Source organism: Montipora foliosa, chromosome 2, assembly GCF_036669935.1.
Source record: "Montipora foliosa isolate CH-2021 chromosome 2, ASM3666993v2, whole genome shotgun sequence".
NCBI lineage: Eukaryota > Metazoa > Cnidaria > Anthozoa > Scleractinia > Acroporidae > Montipora > Montipora foliosa.
Genome location: NC_090870.1, coordinates 24,266,801 through 24,283,310, shown reverse-complemented (window position 1 = coordinate 24,283,310; position 16,510 = coordinate 24,266,801). Strand labels below are relative to the sequence as shown.

Below are 16,510 nucleotides of genomic sequence, written 5' to 3'. Positions count from 1 at the left end.
TAAAAGGATAGTCAATCAGGAAATCAGTTCTAATATACCTTATAGAAGTTGAGCCTGCAGGCACATTTTCGTTTGTTTAAAACTACATGCAAGAGGCTCAAGGGTCAATTCTATACAAAATGACCCCTTACCCTCGTTTACGCAGCAAAACCGCTGATAACTCCGATAACGGCTATTGACACTTACGGTCGTCTCTTTTAAGGCTGATAGAGTACAGTGTATGCGCATTTTTTCTTTAAATTTTCAAATATTTTATTCATGTAGAAAAGTGAATTTCCAGAAAAAAATCGGTACTTTTCCATGAGAAATTTCCCTTTCTTGTACTATCCAGGAATCCAATAATGTTACAATAGCTTATTATCCAATTTCCGCTCTATTACCTGTCAAGTGGTAGCTTACAAAAGGTTAAAAACGAAAGAAAATTTCAAACGAATACGCAGCTTTAAAAATTGTCGCAGTCGCTTACGAGAGGAGGTCACTTACAAGAGGTTCGAAAATATAGTGATTTTACTTGGAAACTTTTGGTATTTTGGAAAAGTGAAATCAGTGAAATCAGTATCCTTTTAAATAGATCCCGGAAAGCTTCTACCTGTTCTTTCATTAGTGGGGACGAAATCCATGGAAGGGGAGGTATAGGCAAAGAGATCGAGACCCCATATTTACACTCACCTGAAGTGTTCCTCGTAGAGTTTACTTAACAAAAGACCAAGTCCTAACGAACATGACCTCTGCACCGCAGCAGAACTACCAGCTCTGTAACAACCAGAAGAAAAGTAAAATCATCCGGGAAAGACATTGTGCATGATGCAACTAGTGTTGTTAAGACGACGTACTAAAAAACCAACAAAGAAGAAAAGAACTATTTAAATTGAACAAGAAAATGATTAACCGATCGAAATCTACACCTTCAACTAAAAAACTAAATAAACGGTGCATAATATCATCGTTGCAGAGAACTAAAATCTAACAATACAGGCGCAAGGCAATTTTCACTATCGCGCGGCCGGGAGATTACAATGATGCAGCTTCTTCGTTATTATACCGGAGATAAAGTTGATCTTTTGATAACACTTACGAGGAGAATTAATTCTTGAGACATTTCGAAAGTCAACAGTTAACACAGACAACGCATGACCTCGGTGATAATCACTAGCTCGATCGGAAAATGTGACAAGTGAAAATGACACCGTGGATGGTCAAGCGAAGTACTTGTGCAACGTCTAGATCTCTCCAAATCAGACTATGGTCTCCGAAAGAGGTTGTGCATACCTAGTTTGGCGACCAAATTACATCACACTTTCTCCTTAGGAGATTTCGTGTTGCTTTTAACAAAATCTGGTTTGCAAAACTTCACTGTTCACTCACTTGGATTGTCCAGGAATTCGGGTTTTCAACAACTCGACCATGTTTTGAATTCTGTCAATATCCCTCGTGACAAGACACGGTACCAACAGGGAAAGAGACAAAGCAGCACATGAACGAGCCAACACCGAACTGGCAGTCGAAGTAGGAGAGGACACCTGGTGAGGCGAGAAAATGGCGACCAATCCTACGATTCATCAACATGTTGACAGCAATATACTTGGGCCTATCTCAAACCAAACGATTTCTTCAAAAGAAACAAGAGTTCGTTTTTCTATCACCAAATTAAACAATAATAATAATAAAATACAGAGAGAGCGCCATCGCGACCGGTGAACTCTGAAAAGTTCGAGCGAAATACTGCTTGCTTGCTTGCTTTTTAATGTCGTTGATTTTATTAACCAAACTTGAAAAAAATATGAAAGAAAATTTGGCAACTTGCGCCCCAAAATCTATTTTTTCAGGTTTTCACGGAGAGTGTAAAAGAAAAGCGAAAAAAAAGCGAATGCAAACTTTTTTCCCTAATAAAAACTCTCGTTACGAGGCGAAGACGTCCAGAAGTATTACTTTTGGGTTTAAACCATTCTTTTTGGGGCTTGTTGAACGGCAGCCGGCGATACATGACGTATAATTCGCTGTGAGATATCTTAAAAGACTACCAGTTGTAAAAAACCTGAGTATTTTGACGCTAAGATGGAGATGGTGCCATGCGTTTTATGGGAGGCTCTTCCTTAAGGGTCGCATGCACAAAAAGAAAAATATTCATTTTCTTTGTGTCAGCCACTTTTGAAGGTAGGGCATTTGAGCGATTCAATCTCTTGCATAATCTTGTAATACACTCAGCAGACAACAAACAACCCCAAAATCGTAGTCTGTAGATTCTCAATTAAGTCACTATGGTAACTATAGGCGTAGGAAGTAGAATAAATAGGCGACCTTTGTTCCGCTTTATTTTAACAGAATAACTGACGCGTAACCAACGGAAGTCTCGTATTCGTGTGGAGAGAAAAAGTTGTTTTTTACCTGCTGACACCAGACTAGAGTCGGTCCCTTCGGTTTATAATTTCCGTCCAATACAACCAAGATTGTATCAGCTACCAAACTCAGCCACTCAGTGTTTCGTTGATATTGTTCTGTTTCCCCCGAGGAAGACTGTCGTTGTTGTATAAACTGCACCACAGCTCGTGCAAGGCCTGCCAGAGCCAATACTGAATTACCCTGCACTGACGGGTTGCCTCTACAGACGGATAAAATGAAGAGGCTGACTGACTTTTCACAAATTAAACGTAATACAGTGGGAATCAGCAGCGGCACCTTCCGGCAAAAAAGGACTCATTCTGGAAGTCAGAAATGTTGGTTTTCAAGTAGAGGCAATACTGTAGTACCCAGATAAATTACTATTGGAACAGGCAGGCTTTATATTTAAATCGGCCATTTTTTAAGTAGTAATGTTGGATAAATGAAGAGCGTTCGACAGTCGCTTTGAAAGCAAAGGAGAAAGATAGGGAAAGAAACATATAGGAACGAAGCTTGAGGATCAAGCATGTACTTCTTGATTTAGCGCCGAGTACTGTGACTCAAGTGACAGGATAGAAGTTAATCCCTGTCGCGTGGGGTTGAAATCTGGATAGAAGACCATCGTGATACGCGTTACGTGATTTCCTTTCGTAGACGCCATATGAATCGTAATGCCTTGTTTTCAATCGGAATACTCATATTTAACGGGATCCTGACCATTTATCACTTTAAGAGACATAAATTCAGGAATAATCATTGATTATGAAGTGCGCTCGTTAGGAAAACTCACTAGACGAGCCGAGATGCCATGAAGACGATAGACTGCAAAACAGTCGTATTTTATGCGAACGCAAGGGACGCAGTAAATATTCCAACGAAAGGTCTGGAGCGAGTGTAGAAACAGCGAGGGAGCATGGGGAGAGGCTCGCGCGCTTCACACGCGAGGATCACGGTTATGGTGCTTCGCGCCTTCCGAAAATGAAAGAAAACGACTGTTTTGCAGTCTATGAAGACGATGTTAAGATGTAAAGAACGTCTATCGAAACTATTTACGGGTATGCGAGGTTGTGGAATGCGATTAAAAATGGTGATGACGTCACAAAAACTAAATATTTTGTTGAAATTGTCCGAAAGATCATTACTAAGGAATGTCCCTTACCAAAAATCATGGAAAACGTGCAAGCGGTACAAAGCATGCGCGAAAGTGTTTATTGAAGCTTCAAACATAAATCTAAATAACCTTCGTTAAACTCCTCGTCAAAAACTAGCAAGATGGTCATTTAACACTGTTCAAATCACTAATCTAAATCGAAAGTTTGCTTGTTAAAACATTCTCACCGTTCGATCAAAGTTTTAGACATATTACTTGAAATGGAAATTGGAAGTGCAGTTGTGAAGGATCCACGTGAAAATGGCGGCTCTTATTGAGGTGAGCGTTGCTTCGTTGTAAATCTAATATGACCCGTCTTGTTTCCCTGCAGCTATGTAGAACTTGCTTAAACATTTTTTTTTAATTCCTCGATTTTAGTAACAAGTTCATTTTGCTTGGCAAACCAGCCCTACAAAATAGAATTACTCCAAAACAAATTGATGGCGTGAAGATTGTTTAATTTTTAGCAAGACTTAAATCTGGAAAAAAGAAGTCAAACACTGGTTGGCAAAAGTATGACGTCTTTTATTACCCTTGAAAACTCTCAGGCAAAATTTTGAGGCCCTCGTTGTATTCTGTAGCACTTCATCATCTTGTATTCACAATATTTCCGATTCAGACATGCTGGTGACTGTGGCGAAACGCGAGTTTATGCCAGCCATTTTGTTTTGTTTGGATCATGCATTATTCACTGCCTTGAGAGCCAATCAATCAGATTGCTTGAAACACCAGGATCACTGAGTCACTATATAATTCTTTCATATAATGTAACCTTAATCGATAAACATAAATACGAGCTCTCAAGGACGAAGACAAGAACGCATGTGTCTCAAAATGATGCTTTTGACTTTGGATAGATTTTGATGCATCACAATCGGAATATTTCATACATCAACAACCATTTCCAAGCAACAATAGTGAGAATATCTATTTTTTTTATTCCGCGCTTTAAAAAAAATTGTACCTCGAAGCTCCTTTGAGTTGTTCTGTAATCTGATCTCTTACCCTAAAAAGATAAAATAATAAAATATAGTCCCGTTGTGCGAGCGAGCGATGAGTATAGGTAATCAAACGGTGACGAGTGAAATTAGGGAATAATTTCACGCGCGTTTTGTCCAAAGGCGAGAGGAATTATGGGATTTTGAACAAAATGCAAGATTAATATCATGGGTAACAAATTACATTTATAAGACGAAGGTTTTTTCTCATGTAAAAATTATAAATTAACGCTGAGAAATTTCGCACCAAAATGAAGGAGTAATTTGTCACCCATGTTATTATAACACAAATGAAGTTATTCAATACCTTTTAATCAGCTATAGTTTAAGAAAAAAATTCAAACTCGTTGGAAAGCATTTTCATTATTAAAACCTACTCCATAACCGTACAAGGAGTCCCACAAAATGCCGTCATCATTGAGGGACAAGTGAGTGGAATAATTACATATTATAAACACCATCTTGAGTCTTATTGGCCACGAAATTACCGGTAATTCTACACTGAATAGGGAAATCTACAGATTGGACTAAAGGAGTTATCCGTTTTGAAACCAGCCTCATTCTCTTATTATGTAAATGCCGTCCTGGTAGCATTATGATATCGTAGTTTCGATAATTAAAGGAACTCGACCTGCATGTATCAATTCAAAATCATCGACAGCCTCGCCAAGACTCTTACGCAAAGTCACTGAACAATTACCTATAAGATGGCCGAGAGTTAAGGATCAAAATCTTTTGTTCCTCACCATAGCCAAGAATTCGCTTGTCTGGTTTTCAGTTCTTCGGGATCCTTAATATGGCCATGGCTATGTTGCATTTCTAACTCGGCTTTGCGACCCTATGGAAATAAACATTACACCTCACGCATACGTGCATTAGATTAAGGAATGAATTTGTAATTGCGACAATTTCCTGGCAGGCGCTTTTCTGTGGTGCTTCTTATTGTCACGGTAAAACGTTACTCCTTCGCTTTGTGTGGATGAAGTTCTTGAAGGTGTGTCACCAGTTAAATAAATTTTATTGTTAAGTATTTCCCGTGATTTCTTTAGTTATGCTATACGCAAGGATTCCAGGATCTGAGGCGAAATCCTAAAGAGTTCGTACTGCAAACCAGTGCTTTGCATGGGAGCCGGTAATGTGAAGTGAAGTAAAGTGAAGTGAAGCGAAATGGAGTCTATTTTGCAAAGGTAGCAAGTAATAGCTAAAGGCTAATGAACTTGTGGCCCTAAATTTGACCAGATCGCAACACCAGGAACTCCGAATAGCGCGTGGGATATTTAACGTCCCAAAGAGTTTTATCAAGGTTTGCGAGTGGGGACTTACGCTTTTTAGTATCACCCAACAAGTGGACTAATGCAAATCCTGCAATTTGATTGGCTACGTTACTAGAGGACTATTAGTAATAGTCCTCGAGTAGCGAAAAGCGTGACGCTTTCTTTCGTTTTATTCCCATATAAATATTTCTTCAACTTGCATTTGCTAACTTTATTATTGCCTTTTCTGTCCGACTAGTTGGGTGATACTAAAACAATTAGACCCTTCGCCCTCAAGGGCCACGGGTCAATAGCCCATTTGGCTTCGCCTCACGGGCTACACAAGAGACACTGAATTAGCTCGCTGGATAGAAACCGGCTTGCCGTAATCTATAAAGAAATTATGTCAACCTACCTCGACACAAGACTGGTAAGCCCGGTTCATAAACGAGAACCAGGCCTGTGGCATGTGCAGTGTCCTGTGCCACTCAGAAGGTTGAACAGGCACCTGGGAAGGTCAAAGCGTAGAATGCTGTGAAACTATTTGACAGTACCACGAGTACTCATCACTTAAAAGTCAAAAGTTCTGGTTTTAGGGTTAAAGTTACAGATGGGATGCATGCAAGATACTTCAAGATAAGGTTACCTCATGAAGCAGTGATTCCAGCATCTGTCTGTATCTCCGTGCGCAATTTACCAGATATCTTCTCACACGTTTTCCTTGATGCTCCTCAAAAGGAGGTTCAAAACTGAAAAGGACCCCGACTGTGAAAAGGAAAAGAAACTGTAGTCATCATTCATCCGAAATCTGAGAAGATACCACGTCGTTACATGAGGTAAATAACATATATTTGCACACGTTGGTATTTGAAGTCAACAATTTTAAGGGACAGGGTTACAAAAAAAAAACATTCTAATAAACACAACAGTGTTAACGAACACAAGCTGAAGGCGGCAAATAATGATAATCTGATAATTCTTGCAGCCAGTGACTGAATTGCTAAGGGCGCAGCTCGACGAGGTCGGACCGAAGGAACTGTGCTGCTGGCCGGGTACTCGGCTCCAGACCACGACCCGTGCATGACCAAGGAGAAAAGCACCACAGCCAGATGGAATAAGCTTGGAGTCGATTTTGCTTAGAGAGAAAAACCGGAGTACCCAGAGGAAAAACCTCAGAGTAAGATTGAAATCGAAAAATCTCAGCCCACGCACGAGCTGAAAACACACTGAATCCAATTGGTGGGCAAAAAAGGCATTCAAATCCAAATAAAGCTACTTCGCCCAAATCCAGACCAAAGAAAATACATGTAATATCCTCGGTATCCAACGAGAATAACCATATTTAGGCCTAGAATTCATCGCATCAGCAGTTAAAGGGACTTGTAACTACATGGTTGCACGCGTTCCTTGCGAGCTCCTATTAATGATATTAACTGACATGATCAGGGAATTTTTTTCCTCAGAATGAAGCATGGAAGAGGAGCGCGATTCCCTGAAAATTAATTCGAGACCTTTCTTTTCTTAGGGATACCAATATGTCAGCTATGCCGTCATGCGAAAACAAAGAATGGGCATAAGGTGTTGATGTTCGTTAGACATCTACGGCATAGCGTGCAGTGCAAGGGTCCTCTTAGAGAGCACGAATTATCCTTAGCCAGCAACAATTTACCGAGCTCCCTCAAGTTCGAGGCGGGCGGGATTTCTACTTCCTTGGCGGATTTTCTTTACTTACCAACTAATTCCTCCGTTTTAAAAATTCAAGATGACTGTCAAATATTTCACGAAGAAGTATACTGAGCGTGTGTAACTGCTGAAAAATGTCAGCAATATGGCTACTCACAGCATACGGTAGGTTAATGTTGTTTTCGACATTACCTGCAAGTCCTTGACTCAGGCCAGGAGACTTACACCTCTCATACTGAGACATCAAGAATGGTGGGATAGATTGCATATTCCTGCCACGTGACGAAGTATGTATCACAGTGTGCTCCAATCCGCGAGGTAGTGAACCTGCTTCATCTCTCACCATGCTGGACAGCAATTTCTGAAAACCTGAGTAAAACTTCGACATTACAACACAGATGTGCTATGGCTTAAATGTAAGTCAATGGAACCCCTCAACTTAAGGTAGCTGGAACCAGTTTCACCACTCTTAAAGAGACCTTCTTATTAGAAGGGTTGTAAATACTAAACTGTTTTACGTAACAACAATGTTATGGTACCATATGAAACACCAATTATTGCTTAACAAAATGCGCCCGTTATTGTGACGCAGAAGGTTACCATAGAAACATGACAGCTCTTCAAATGCACCCTATATTTCTTCTTTACTTGCTTAAATCTCAAAAATGAACTCGGTGACCCCACTTTTTATTGTAGAATCGTAATTAGCAATCTAAGATATAACTATCGGGAAAGTTCTAAAAAGTTCCTGGGACCTGATTCAGAGCTACCTTAAATTTTCGAAGGGTCAAATGTCTCAAAACTACCAGTACTTCAAAGTACCGGTGGCTCAGTTGGTTGAGCATCGGGCTGTCATGCGGGAGGTCAAGGGTTGGAACCCCGGCCGGAACAACACTCAGGATCTTAAATAACCGAGGAGAAAGTGCTTCCTTTGTAATTCCATCTGGTTAGACTTTCAACTTCTCGGATAAGGACTCTACACTGTAGGCCGCATCTCACAAATACCTTCCATGTTCATAAGTTCCCTGTGGGACGTTAAAGAACCCAGACACCCTTCGAGAAAAGTAGAGGGGGATAGAGTCCCCGATATTGGGGCTGTCCTGTTCTATCCAGCAGAAATGGCTGTCTTGGCGCGATGTCGTTAAAAAGACTTGTGGTGTACGAGATCACCTAGGGAGAAACAGCCACAAGTCGAAAACGTCTTTGCCGAGTGCTGGAACATGTAGATGTACGACATGTAGATGTAACAAGTGCACAATATTCATTACCTGGTAGCGCCCGTTCGTTGATCCTCGGTAACAGTTCAACAAAAGCTGTGCCTGGAGGCTTGCTGTTAGCGATAGATTTTTCCATAGAAATCCTTTCATCCTCGTCATTCCACTTCTTCGAGGACATCAACTTTTGTTTTAGTGGTTGGTAGATCTTTGAACATAAACCACATTAATAGATAGATTTATAACCTAACCATAACAGGTTTTTTCAATACGGCGTGATGAAGCACATTGCCGGGATGTTTTGCCTCCGAATTGGAGAGCGCTAAAAAATATGGAAACAATGAAACGTGAACGACGTATCTGGTATAGAAGTACTTTGATAAGACTATTTGCAACTATGCAATCTTCTTTGCCCGTGAAACAAAATTGGAAATGAGATGACTCATAAATCACCCATTGGCTGGTGGAAATGGGTCAGAATTTTCTCTCCTAACCTCCTTTTGAAGTGAGCTAAACATACCGCAACTGGTTTTATGGGCTTTATTTTGTTTGGTGCAATGCGCCCTAAGCATGGTATGTAACGCTTTCCAGGAACACTCGATAAACTTTACTATGAAATGAGGAGAACACCACATGAACATGGGACGATTTCCTTCTTCATGCTCTGCATGCCTCCCCCGCCTAAAGCTTCCCTCCGCCAATAATTTTATGAACATACCTCCGTTGGTAGATGGAAAAGTTGAAAATCGCTTCGCTTAAACATTGAAAGAGATTCGAACGCTGCACAAGCCACAAACGATTCCTGAAATAAAAAGGAAACTCTAGCAAAATGGTATCACAGGAGTAATGACTCAAAACAATTGACAACGCAGTTGCATGTGATTTGCGGCTTATTGTGGTACAAATAGGTTGGACAGCCATAACGGTCTCCGTGGCCGGTAATAAATTAATATTTAAGACCAGCATACATGTGAACTGTAGATATGAAAGATAGGCCAAATAGTCACTCTGATAACAAAACAGATCTATGTAGCAACCGTAAGATCTATATTGTTTGACTACCGATAAACTTGATAAACTTTGTAGTCTGGCCATTCCAACCAGTGTAATCAATTGGGTCATAAATTTCCTGAGTGATAGACTGCAACGCGTCAAATTAGCAAATGACTGCTATTCAGACCGGGGTTCCGTCCCATCAGGTGTACCTCAGGGCACCAAATTAGGTCCCTGGCTCTTTGCATTAATGATAAACGATTTGAAGCATGGTGCTCCGTCACACTGAAAATTCGTAGATGATACGACTGCATCTGAAATCGTACCTAAGGGTGGTGTAAGTGAAGCACAAGGTATAGTTAATGAAGTTACTACTTGGTGCAATAAGAACAGAGTCCAGTTACATCCTGATAAGTGTAAGGAGCTAAGAATAACCTTTTCCAAGCAGCCACCAACTTTTGATCCACTTATCATAAATGGAAATGAGATTGAAGTAGTAAAATCAGCGAAACTGATTACTTGGCGTTACCATAAGTAACGATTTAACATGGAACGAACATGTTGATAATGTAATCAAGAAAGTTAACAAACGAATCTACTTCCTAATTCAGTTAAAGAGCGCTAAGGTGCCTCCAAAAGATCTTTCTCTTTTTTAAGTGACTTGCATTGGATCAGTAATGGACTATGGGGTTGTGAGTTGTTTTAATTCTTTACCTAAGTACCTTAAGTACGAATTTACACGAGTTGAAAAGAGAGCCATTTCAATTATATTGCCCGGATATGATTATATAACAGGATTAGATAAGTTAGGACTGGTAACTGTAGAACTACATCTTCTAAAACTCATTAATAATTCATAAGCCAAAACCAAAAGAAATCACTACCGTGAAAGAAGTTTGGATATGTGGTCTTAAATTAGCATAAAATTTCGTCAACTTTGATCCCAAATATCTCATAAAATACTTATTCCTTTGAGAAGCAATATCAAACACGAGAAGGAGTGTTTCATCAGATATCCAACCACCTCGAAATCGGTTAAAAAACTCGGCCTTCGGCCTCGTTTTTCAACTCGCTTCTCGGTGTTTGGATATCCGATGAAACACTACTTCTCGTGTTTGATATACTACATCAACAATTGTGTGAACGATTATTCCAATCAATAGAAACAAACAAGAGCCATAAATTAAGGCAATTACTATCTATGGAAAATATCAATAAATATAATGATCTTAGGAACAAGCATAAATATAAAGCCCCGGTCGCTCGCACCAACCAGGCAAAGAATTCGTTCATCCTGTCCATGTGTGGATGATATAGTATCCACCAACATCGGGACGGTGGGGGACGTCTTCCTTGTCCCGGTTGGTGTTAGTGAACATTTTGAATACCTTATGTTTTCTTTTTTTTTTAATTGTTTTAAATTGTATTTATTATAATAATAGATAGTTTTTTTAAAAGAGAAATTATGTAATTCAGCTAGTCAGCTGCAAATAATTTTTAATAAACTACTACTACTAGCAGTTCCAAAGAAAACTGAAATTCCTAGGCTTGAACGGAACTAAAATCAACGTGTTTGACAATGCCATTGGCAATTTCATGCCGCTACAGCGAAGACGCAATCAAGTCAACTGAGGTGATGAGAACTGACCAGTTTTCAATTGTATACAACTGTACAGCTTTATTGTATGTTCGTACTAGAGAGGAGTTCTATGACGTCACTTCATAATAATAATAATAATAATAATAATAATAATAAGCAAGAGAATTAAAGAAGTTATGGAAAATGAAAACAATAGTAGTTCCTATTGTAATCGGAACATTTGGAACAGTTCCAAAGGATCTAAAGAGGAGACTAGAGAATATTGGTATAGAGACCAAGATAGACGAGCTTCAGAAAAGTGTTATTCTGAACACGACAAGGATTCTTAGGAAGGTCCTAGAAATATGAGGAGACTTGTTGTCACCAAGCTTCCTGGAGTACTGAAGTTCCATTGGAAATCCAATGTGCGAAAACAAGATAATAATAATAATAATAATAATAATAATAATCTTTATCTAACCACGGTACAATTCAATATAAAAACCGTATGTACAATTAAAAATTAAAAACCAAGTATAGATAAAACTACGTATAAAACTAGCTACTTTTAACTATCCTACCCAATATCAATAAAATAAAAGCTGCTTTCCATGAATGCCGTGTTTAAAATAATGGATAGTCTCGTTTGAATTCATTGAGGGACTCTGCTTTCCTTAGTTCTAAAGGCAAACTGTTCCATAAAACTGCGCCACTATAGCTAAAGCTGCTTTTGTAGAAGTTTGTGCGCGGTTACAGAACATTTACTTTATCCACAGTCTCTCTGAAACAATAACGAGAATCGCGATGAACAAATTTCGAACAGAGATACTCAGGCGCTAGTGACTGTAGGGACTTAAATACCATTGTTGCTCTTTCAATTTGTCTTTGAGAGGATTGGGTTTTCCATCGTAGGAGTTCAAATAAATTATTGACATCGGCGTCATACGAAGTTAGCGTAGGTCAAGACACGGCCTGCTCTGTTTTCTACTTTTTGCAGTTTGTCCTGAAAAGTTACTCCACAATTTCGCCAAACAATATTGCAGTAGTTGAAATTACTAGGGTTGTACTAGGGCCTGATAAATAGAATGTAAGGTCCCATAGGGGACAAGATGCCTGATTTGTTTTATGGTCCCAGTACCAGAAGCAATTTTCTTGGTTAACTTATAAATATGGCTTCTCCAAGTAAGCTTATCATTGATAAGCACTCCTAGTGAACAAGTAACATGCTCAGTAAGAGAGCCATTGATTGAAGGTCTAGGAGGAACTGTTAAAGTACACAGTCTCTGTCTTGACCCAATAAGCATAAATTCAGTTTTTGTCATATTAAGCGTGAGTTTATTTGCTATCAGCCAATTGCTAACATTTACTAAATCATCGTTTAGACAAGATTGGATACTGTCAGCGCTGAAACCGGTGTAGGTTAGGTGAATATCATCGGCATACCGTCTTGATTGACAATTTGAAAGGCAATTTGGTAAATCATTAATATACAGTAAAAATAACAGCGGTCCTAAGAGAGTGCCTTGAGGAAAACCACAGCTTAATGAGCAGATCCTTGAGAGCGAACCATTACCTGAGCATCTCTGAATGCGGCTGTCCAAGTATGACTCAAACCAAGAGTGCTCGTTATCGCATATGCCATAAATGCTTAATTTAGATAAAAGGACTTCGTGATTGACCGTATCAATAATTATTGTCATATGACTGTGCAACCACACTCTTTATAAAATAAAATAAAAGGTACACGGTATCTTGCACGCGTATGCATTTCATATACAATAACTCCTACCGGGTGTTGGGTTAAGGACCATAGCAAAGAAAGAACTTCGCTCTTGAAATCCTAAAAAATAACAGAACATAATGCAACTTTGTGAGTAAATTTAGCACAAAACTTTCACAGGTTCTGTCGGGACAGCAAACGCATGCACTGTACCTGATAATCTTGTGAATCAGTAGCCAAACTGGGTACAATGCTGAACAATTGACACAAGCTGTGGAGTACAGCAGATCTTTTATCCAATCTAAGTTTCACTGAAAGGACTTTCCAAGCAGTGCACAAGTCTACCACCTATCAAGAGAAAAGGTTCTGTCACAGAATCGTACGCAAGTAGACACAGCTGCCACGGGTTTCAGCCAAGCGCCACTTATTGCTATAGTTTTCCTTCAGCACCGATTCCTTCACAGCGTAAGGGGGCTGGCAATCAGACTACATGTACCAAACCGTTGCTATGGACTCCTTAAAATAGTCATTTCTCTAGTCCCTATAACTCCACAGTTATCCTTTTTCGACAAGTGTGTTCTATTTAACATTTCTTTGTCTGGTTCTTCTCACAACCATATTTGATAAATCACATGACGAAAACAGAAAATGCCTAAAAACTCAGCGAGTTAACTGTTTTTCACAAATTTTTAACGCAACAGGATAACAAAATTCTAACAAAATCTGTAGCATAATATTTCTCAAAAAAATATGACATCATAAGGCCCTCCTTTGAAACACTTTTCAAAACATCAGTTCTCTTTTTTGTCCAAATAGAAATTCCACTCTACAGTTTACGAAAGATAATGGGACGGGTCCCATCCGGAGTTTTTACATGCTTTTCACTGAGACGCACGGCAGAGGACTGGGACTAGTTGCGCATGCGCCTTCTGATTGAAGCGATGTGAGATTGCCATTGAAAAAGTTAGGGGGTGTTTACTTGAGAAAACTCGCACCGGGTGAATTCCTGATCAATTTCGTACCGCATTTACATGATGACTACAATCTGAAACAGATTAAATGGAAAACTGAGACCACCCCTCTCCACTCACTCATCAAAATCGGTTGCTATGGTGATATCTCTTTGTCGGTACTTTGACAGAAAAGGGCCCCGAAAGCCTGTTTAGAACTACTACTTGGCCTTCATGCGGCTTCATTTCTATTCCTTTTTATTCTGTCCAAGATTGTATGAGCCCCTGCTCGGCGTTACTAGTTGCTTTACTTTGGGTAATCATGTCTTTCTGTAGTTAAGAGCCACCTCCCTTAAGAAACTGAAGAAAATTAGTATTGTAAACGGCCATGTGAAAGATTTGGGAAGAAAATTTAACAAAAGGCTGAAACTCTTTGACGCCCATAACGACTTCTAACAACTCTACCACATACAGACCCAGTTACAGTATACAGTACAAAACCCTCAGCGGCTGAGGGCAGTCATGTTATCAAGAGAAGAGCAAGTTTACCCTAGGCACTGTAACAGTGTAAGGAAGGCTAAAGTTTACGAAACTCATTACCTCAGCTTTACAGAGCTCTTGAAGTGCTTGCAGGGAAAAGGACACCACCAGCACAGAGGGATGATTTTCAGTCTCATTGGGCTTAGTGTTTTGATCAAGCAATTTGGACAACAGGCTTAGTAAATCGGCACCATGCTGAGATGGCCTGAAGGTAATAAAAGAAAAACCAATGAGAGCTGTGATAAAACCTTAAGTTTGCAAATTTCACACAATGGGTGGTAAACAGCACAATCATCACTTAAGCCTTCCCTCACTATTAATTCTTTTTACCTTGTTTTGCAGACATCTAGCACACATGCTGCCTTAGAAATTTGAATCTCTAAATTATCCAATTCAATTCCCACTTGAGTGTCATCAGCATTTAGTGCACGCTGAAGGTGTGGAAAGACTCGGTTTTGATTTTCCCAAAGCTTGCACATCAGTCTCAGTGACACTTGCTTCAAGGGGGCAGACTTTCCTATGGTTTGAATTGTGCGCAATACAGGCCCAATGCAGAACTAACAAAGAGATAATCATCAAAAATTACAAAGGAGAAAAATGATCTTCATTCACAAAGTAAAGAGGTCATTAATGAACACCAACAAGTAGCCATTCAGTTTCAGCTGCCTCCGTGGTTAATGCTTTTCTGAAATTTCTTTTGGTTCAGTCCTTCATATTGAGATCCCCATTTAAACTTCTCTTCCTAAACGCTCTCCTACATTCAAGCTACCAACTCTGCACTGTGTTAACAAAGACCACTGTCACAACTCCACATGTATGATCACATGATAATGAAAATCATTAATTTGTGGTTGAACTTGATGGAGAATTGAAGTATGGCCACCACTGTACACTTACCCACAAAGCCCCAAAAATTATTAGTTTACAGCAAAACACAAACACGGCTTGCATACCTTATGAGTAGCAAGTTGCGGTATGGAATACAGCAGACACTGTTTAACATCTGCTTCAACCTCTTTACCAAGTTTGTACAGCAACAATGGTAGAAAATAAAGAGCCTGCAGTAGGAAGATAATACCTTCAATTAGAAGATGTGAATGTACATGTAGAGCTGTATAAAATTTAATTTTATAAATTATTAAAACTTGGGAAAAATGTAAAAGGAGTAACGCTCTTTTGTTTGGATGTGATTTAATATGAAGTCTCCATTCACACATAGAAAGTGTTTCCATCACCACCTTCCTTTTTTGAAGTGAATAGCATGCAAATTAAATTCATGCTATCATAAAAGACCAAACTTTTATGTAAAACAGTACTCAGGTAGATGACAAAATTCAGAATCTTTATGTAAAAACTAAAATACAGTTGTTTGACGTGTACCTTTGAAGGGTCAGTCTTGGCAATAACTGGAATTATATTTAGAATGTCCACTGTAACACAACCTTTTGACGTAAACAGCAAAGCTGAGAGCATAAGCAGAGCATGATCCAACACTTGACATTGAGATGAAACTGAGCTCTGCAAACTCTTAAGCCAACGCTTAGCTGACACATCATCTCTGCAAGATAATGGAATGCAGTAAATTAGTATGACCTGCAAGGGTCACTGCCATGGTCGTTGTAACAATTTCCAGTGAAAAGGCATTCAATTCTACCCAACACATCTCGTTCATATTTTGACAACATTTCACCCATGATGTCAAGTACCGGTAAATCCAGAAATACACTGTAAACGATTAGGCATAACATGTTTTATCACCTTTAAGCAAATTCCACAGCAACTTTAATTTCTTAACCATCTGGCCCCAGTTGTTCAAAAGCTTTATCCAATGGATAAGTCACTATATAATTTACATCAAACTTTGGCCAAAAGTCTTGTACACACCTTTACTTAGATGTGGTTAGAGTAGCATGTTCACAGTTATGAGGACAAATAATGAAATCTTTGCAGAGATTGAAACTAAAGTTAATTCTGCCCTTTGAAAAAGGGTGTATATTGCTTGTGCATTAAAACAGATGTTTATAGAAATCAGTATTGCCATGATAATTTTT

The 16,510-nt window shown here is 39.2% G+C and overlaps 1 protein-coding gene across 3 annotated transcripts in view; it reads right to left on the bottom strand.

Annotated features, from left to right (window-relative positions):
- Nucleotides 1-16,510, bottom strand: part of LOC137992725 (focadhesin-like) — a 48,075-nt gene that overhangs the window by 17,185 nt on the left and 14,380 nt on the right. For all 3 annotated transcript variants that reach the window (XM_068838217.1, XM_068838215.1, XM_068838216.1), the window contains exons 13-28: nucleotides 15,840-16,017; nucleotides 15,413-15,517; nucleotides 14,790-15,016; nucleotides 14,520-14,664; nucleotides 13,183-13,317; nucleotides 13,039-13,089; nucleotides 9,396-9,479; nucleotides 8,732-8,885; nucleotides 7,656-7,832; nucleotides 6,427-6,545; nucleotides 6,196-6,288; nucleotides 5,274-5,365; nucleotides 4,494-4,535; nucleotides 2,386-2,599; nucleotides 1,366-1,520; nucleotides 670-753 (exon numbers count right to left, since the gene is read on the bottom strand). In XM_068838217.1, the coding sequence (XP_068694318.1) occupies nucleotides 670-753; nucleotides 1,366-1,520; nucleotides 2,386-2,599; nucleotides 4,494-4,535; nucleotides 5,274-5,365; nucleotides 6,196-6,288; nucleotides 6,427-6,545; nucleotides 7,656-7,832; nucleotides 8,732-8,885; nucleotides 9,396-9,479; nucleotides 13,039-13,089; nucleotides 13,183-13,317; nucleotides 14,520-14,664; nucleotides 14,790-15,016; nucleotides 15,413-15,517; nucleotides 15,840-16,017 (2,055 nt within the window). The remainder of the gene's footprint in view (nucleotides 1-669; nucleotides 754-1,365; nucleotides 1,521-2,385; nucleotides 2,600-4,493; nucleotides 4,536-5,273; nucleotides 5,366-6,195; nucleotides 6,289-6,426; nucleotides 6,546-7,655; nucleotides 7,833-8,731; nucleotides 8,886-9,395; nucleotides 9,480-13,038; nucleotides 13,090-13,182; nucleotides 13,318-14,519; nucleotides 14,665-14,789; nucleotides 15,017-15,412; nucleotides 15,518-15,839; nucleotides 16,018-16,510) is intronic.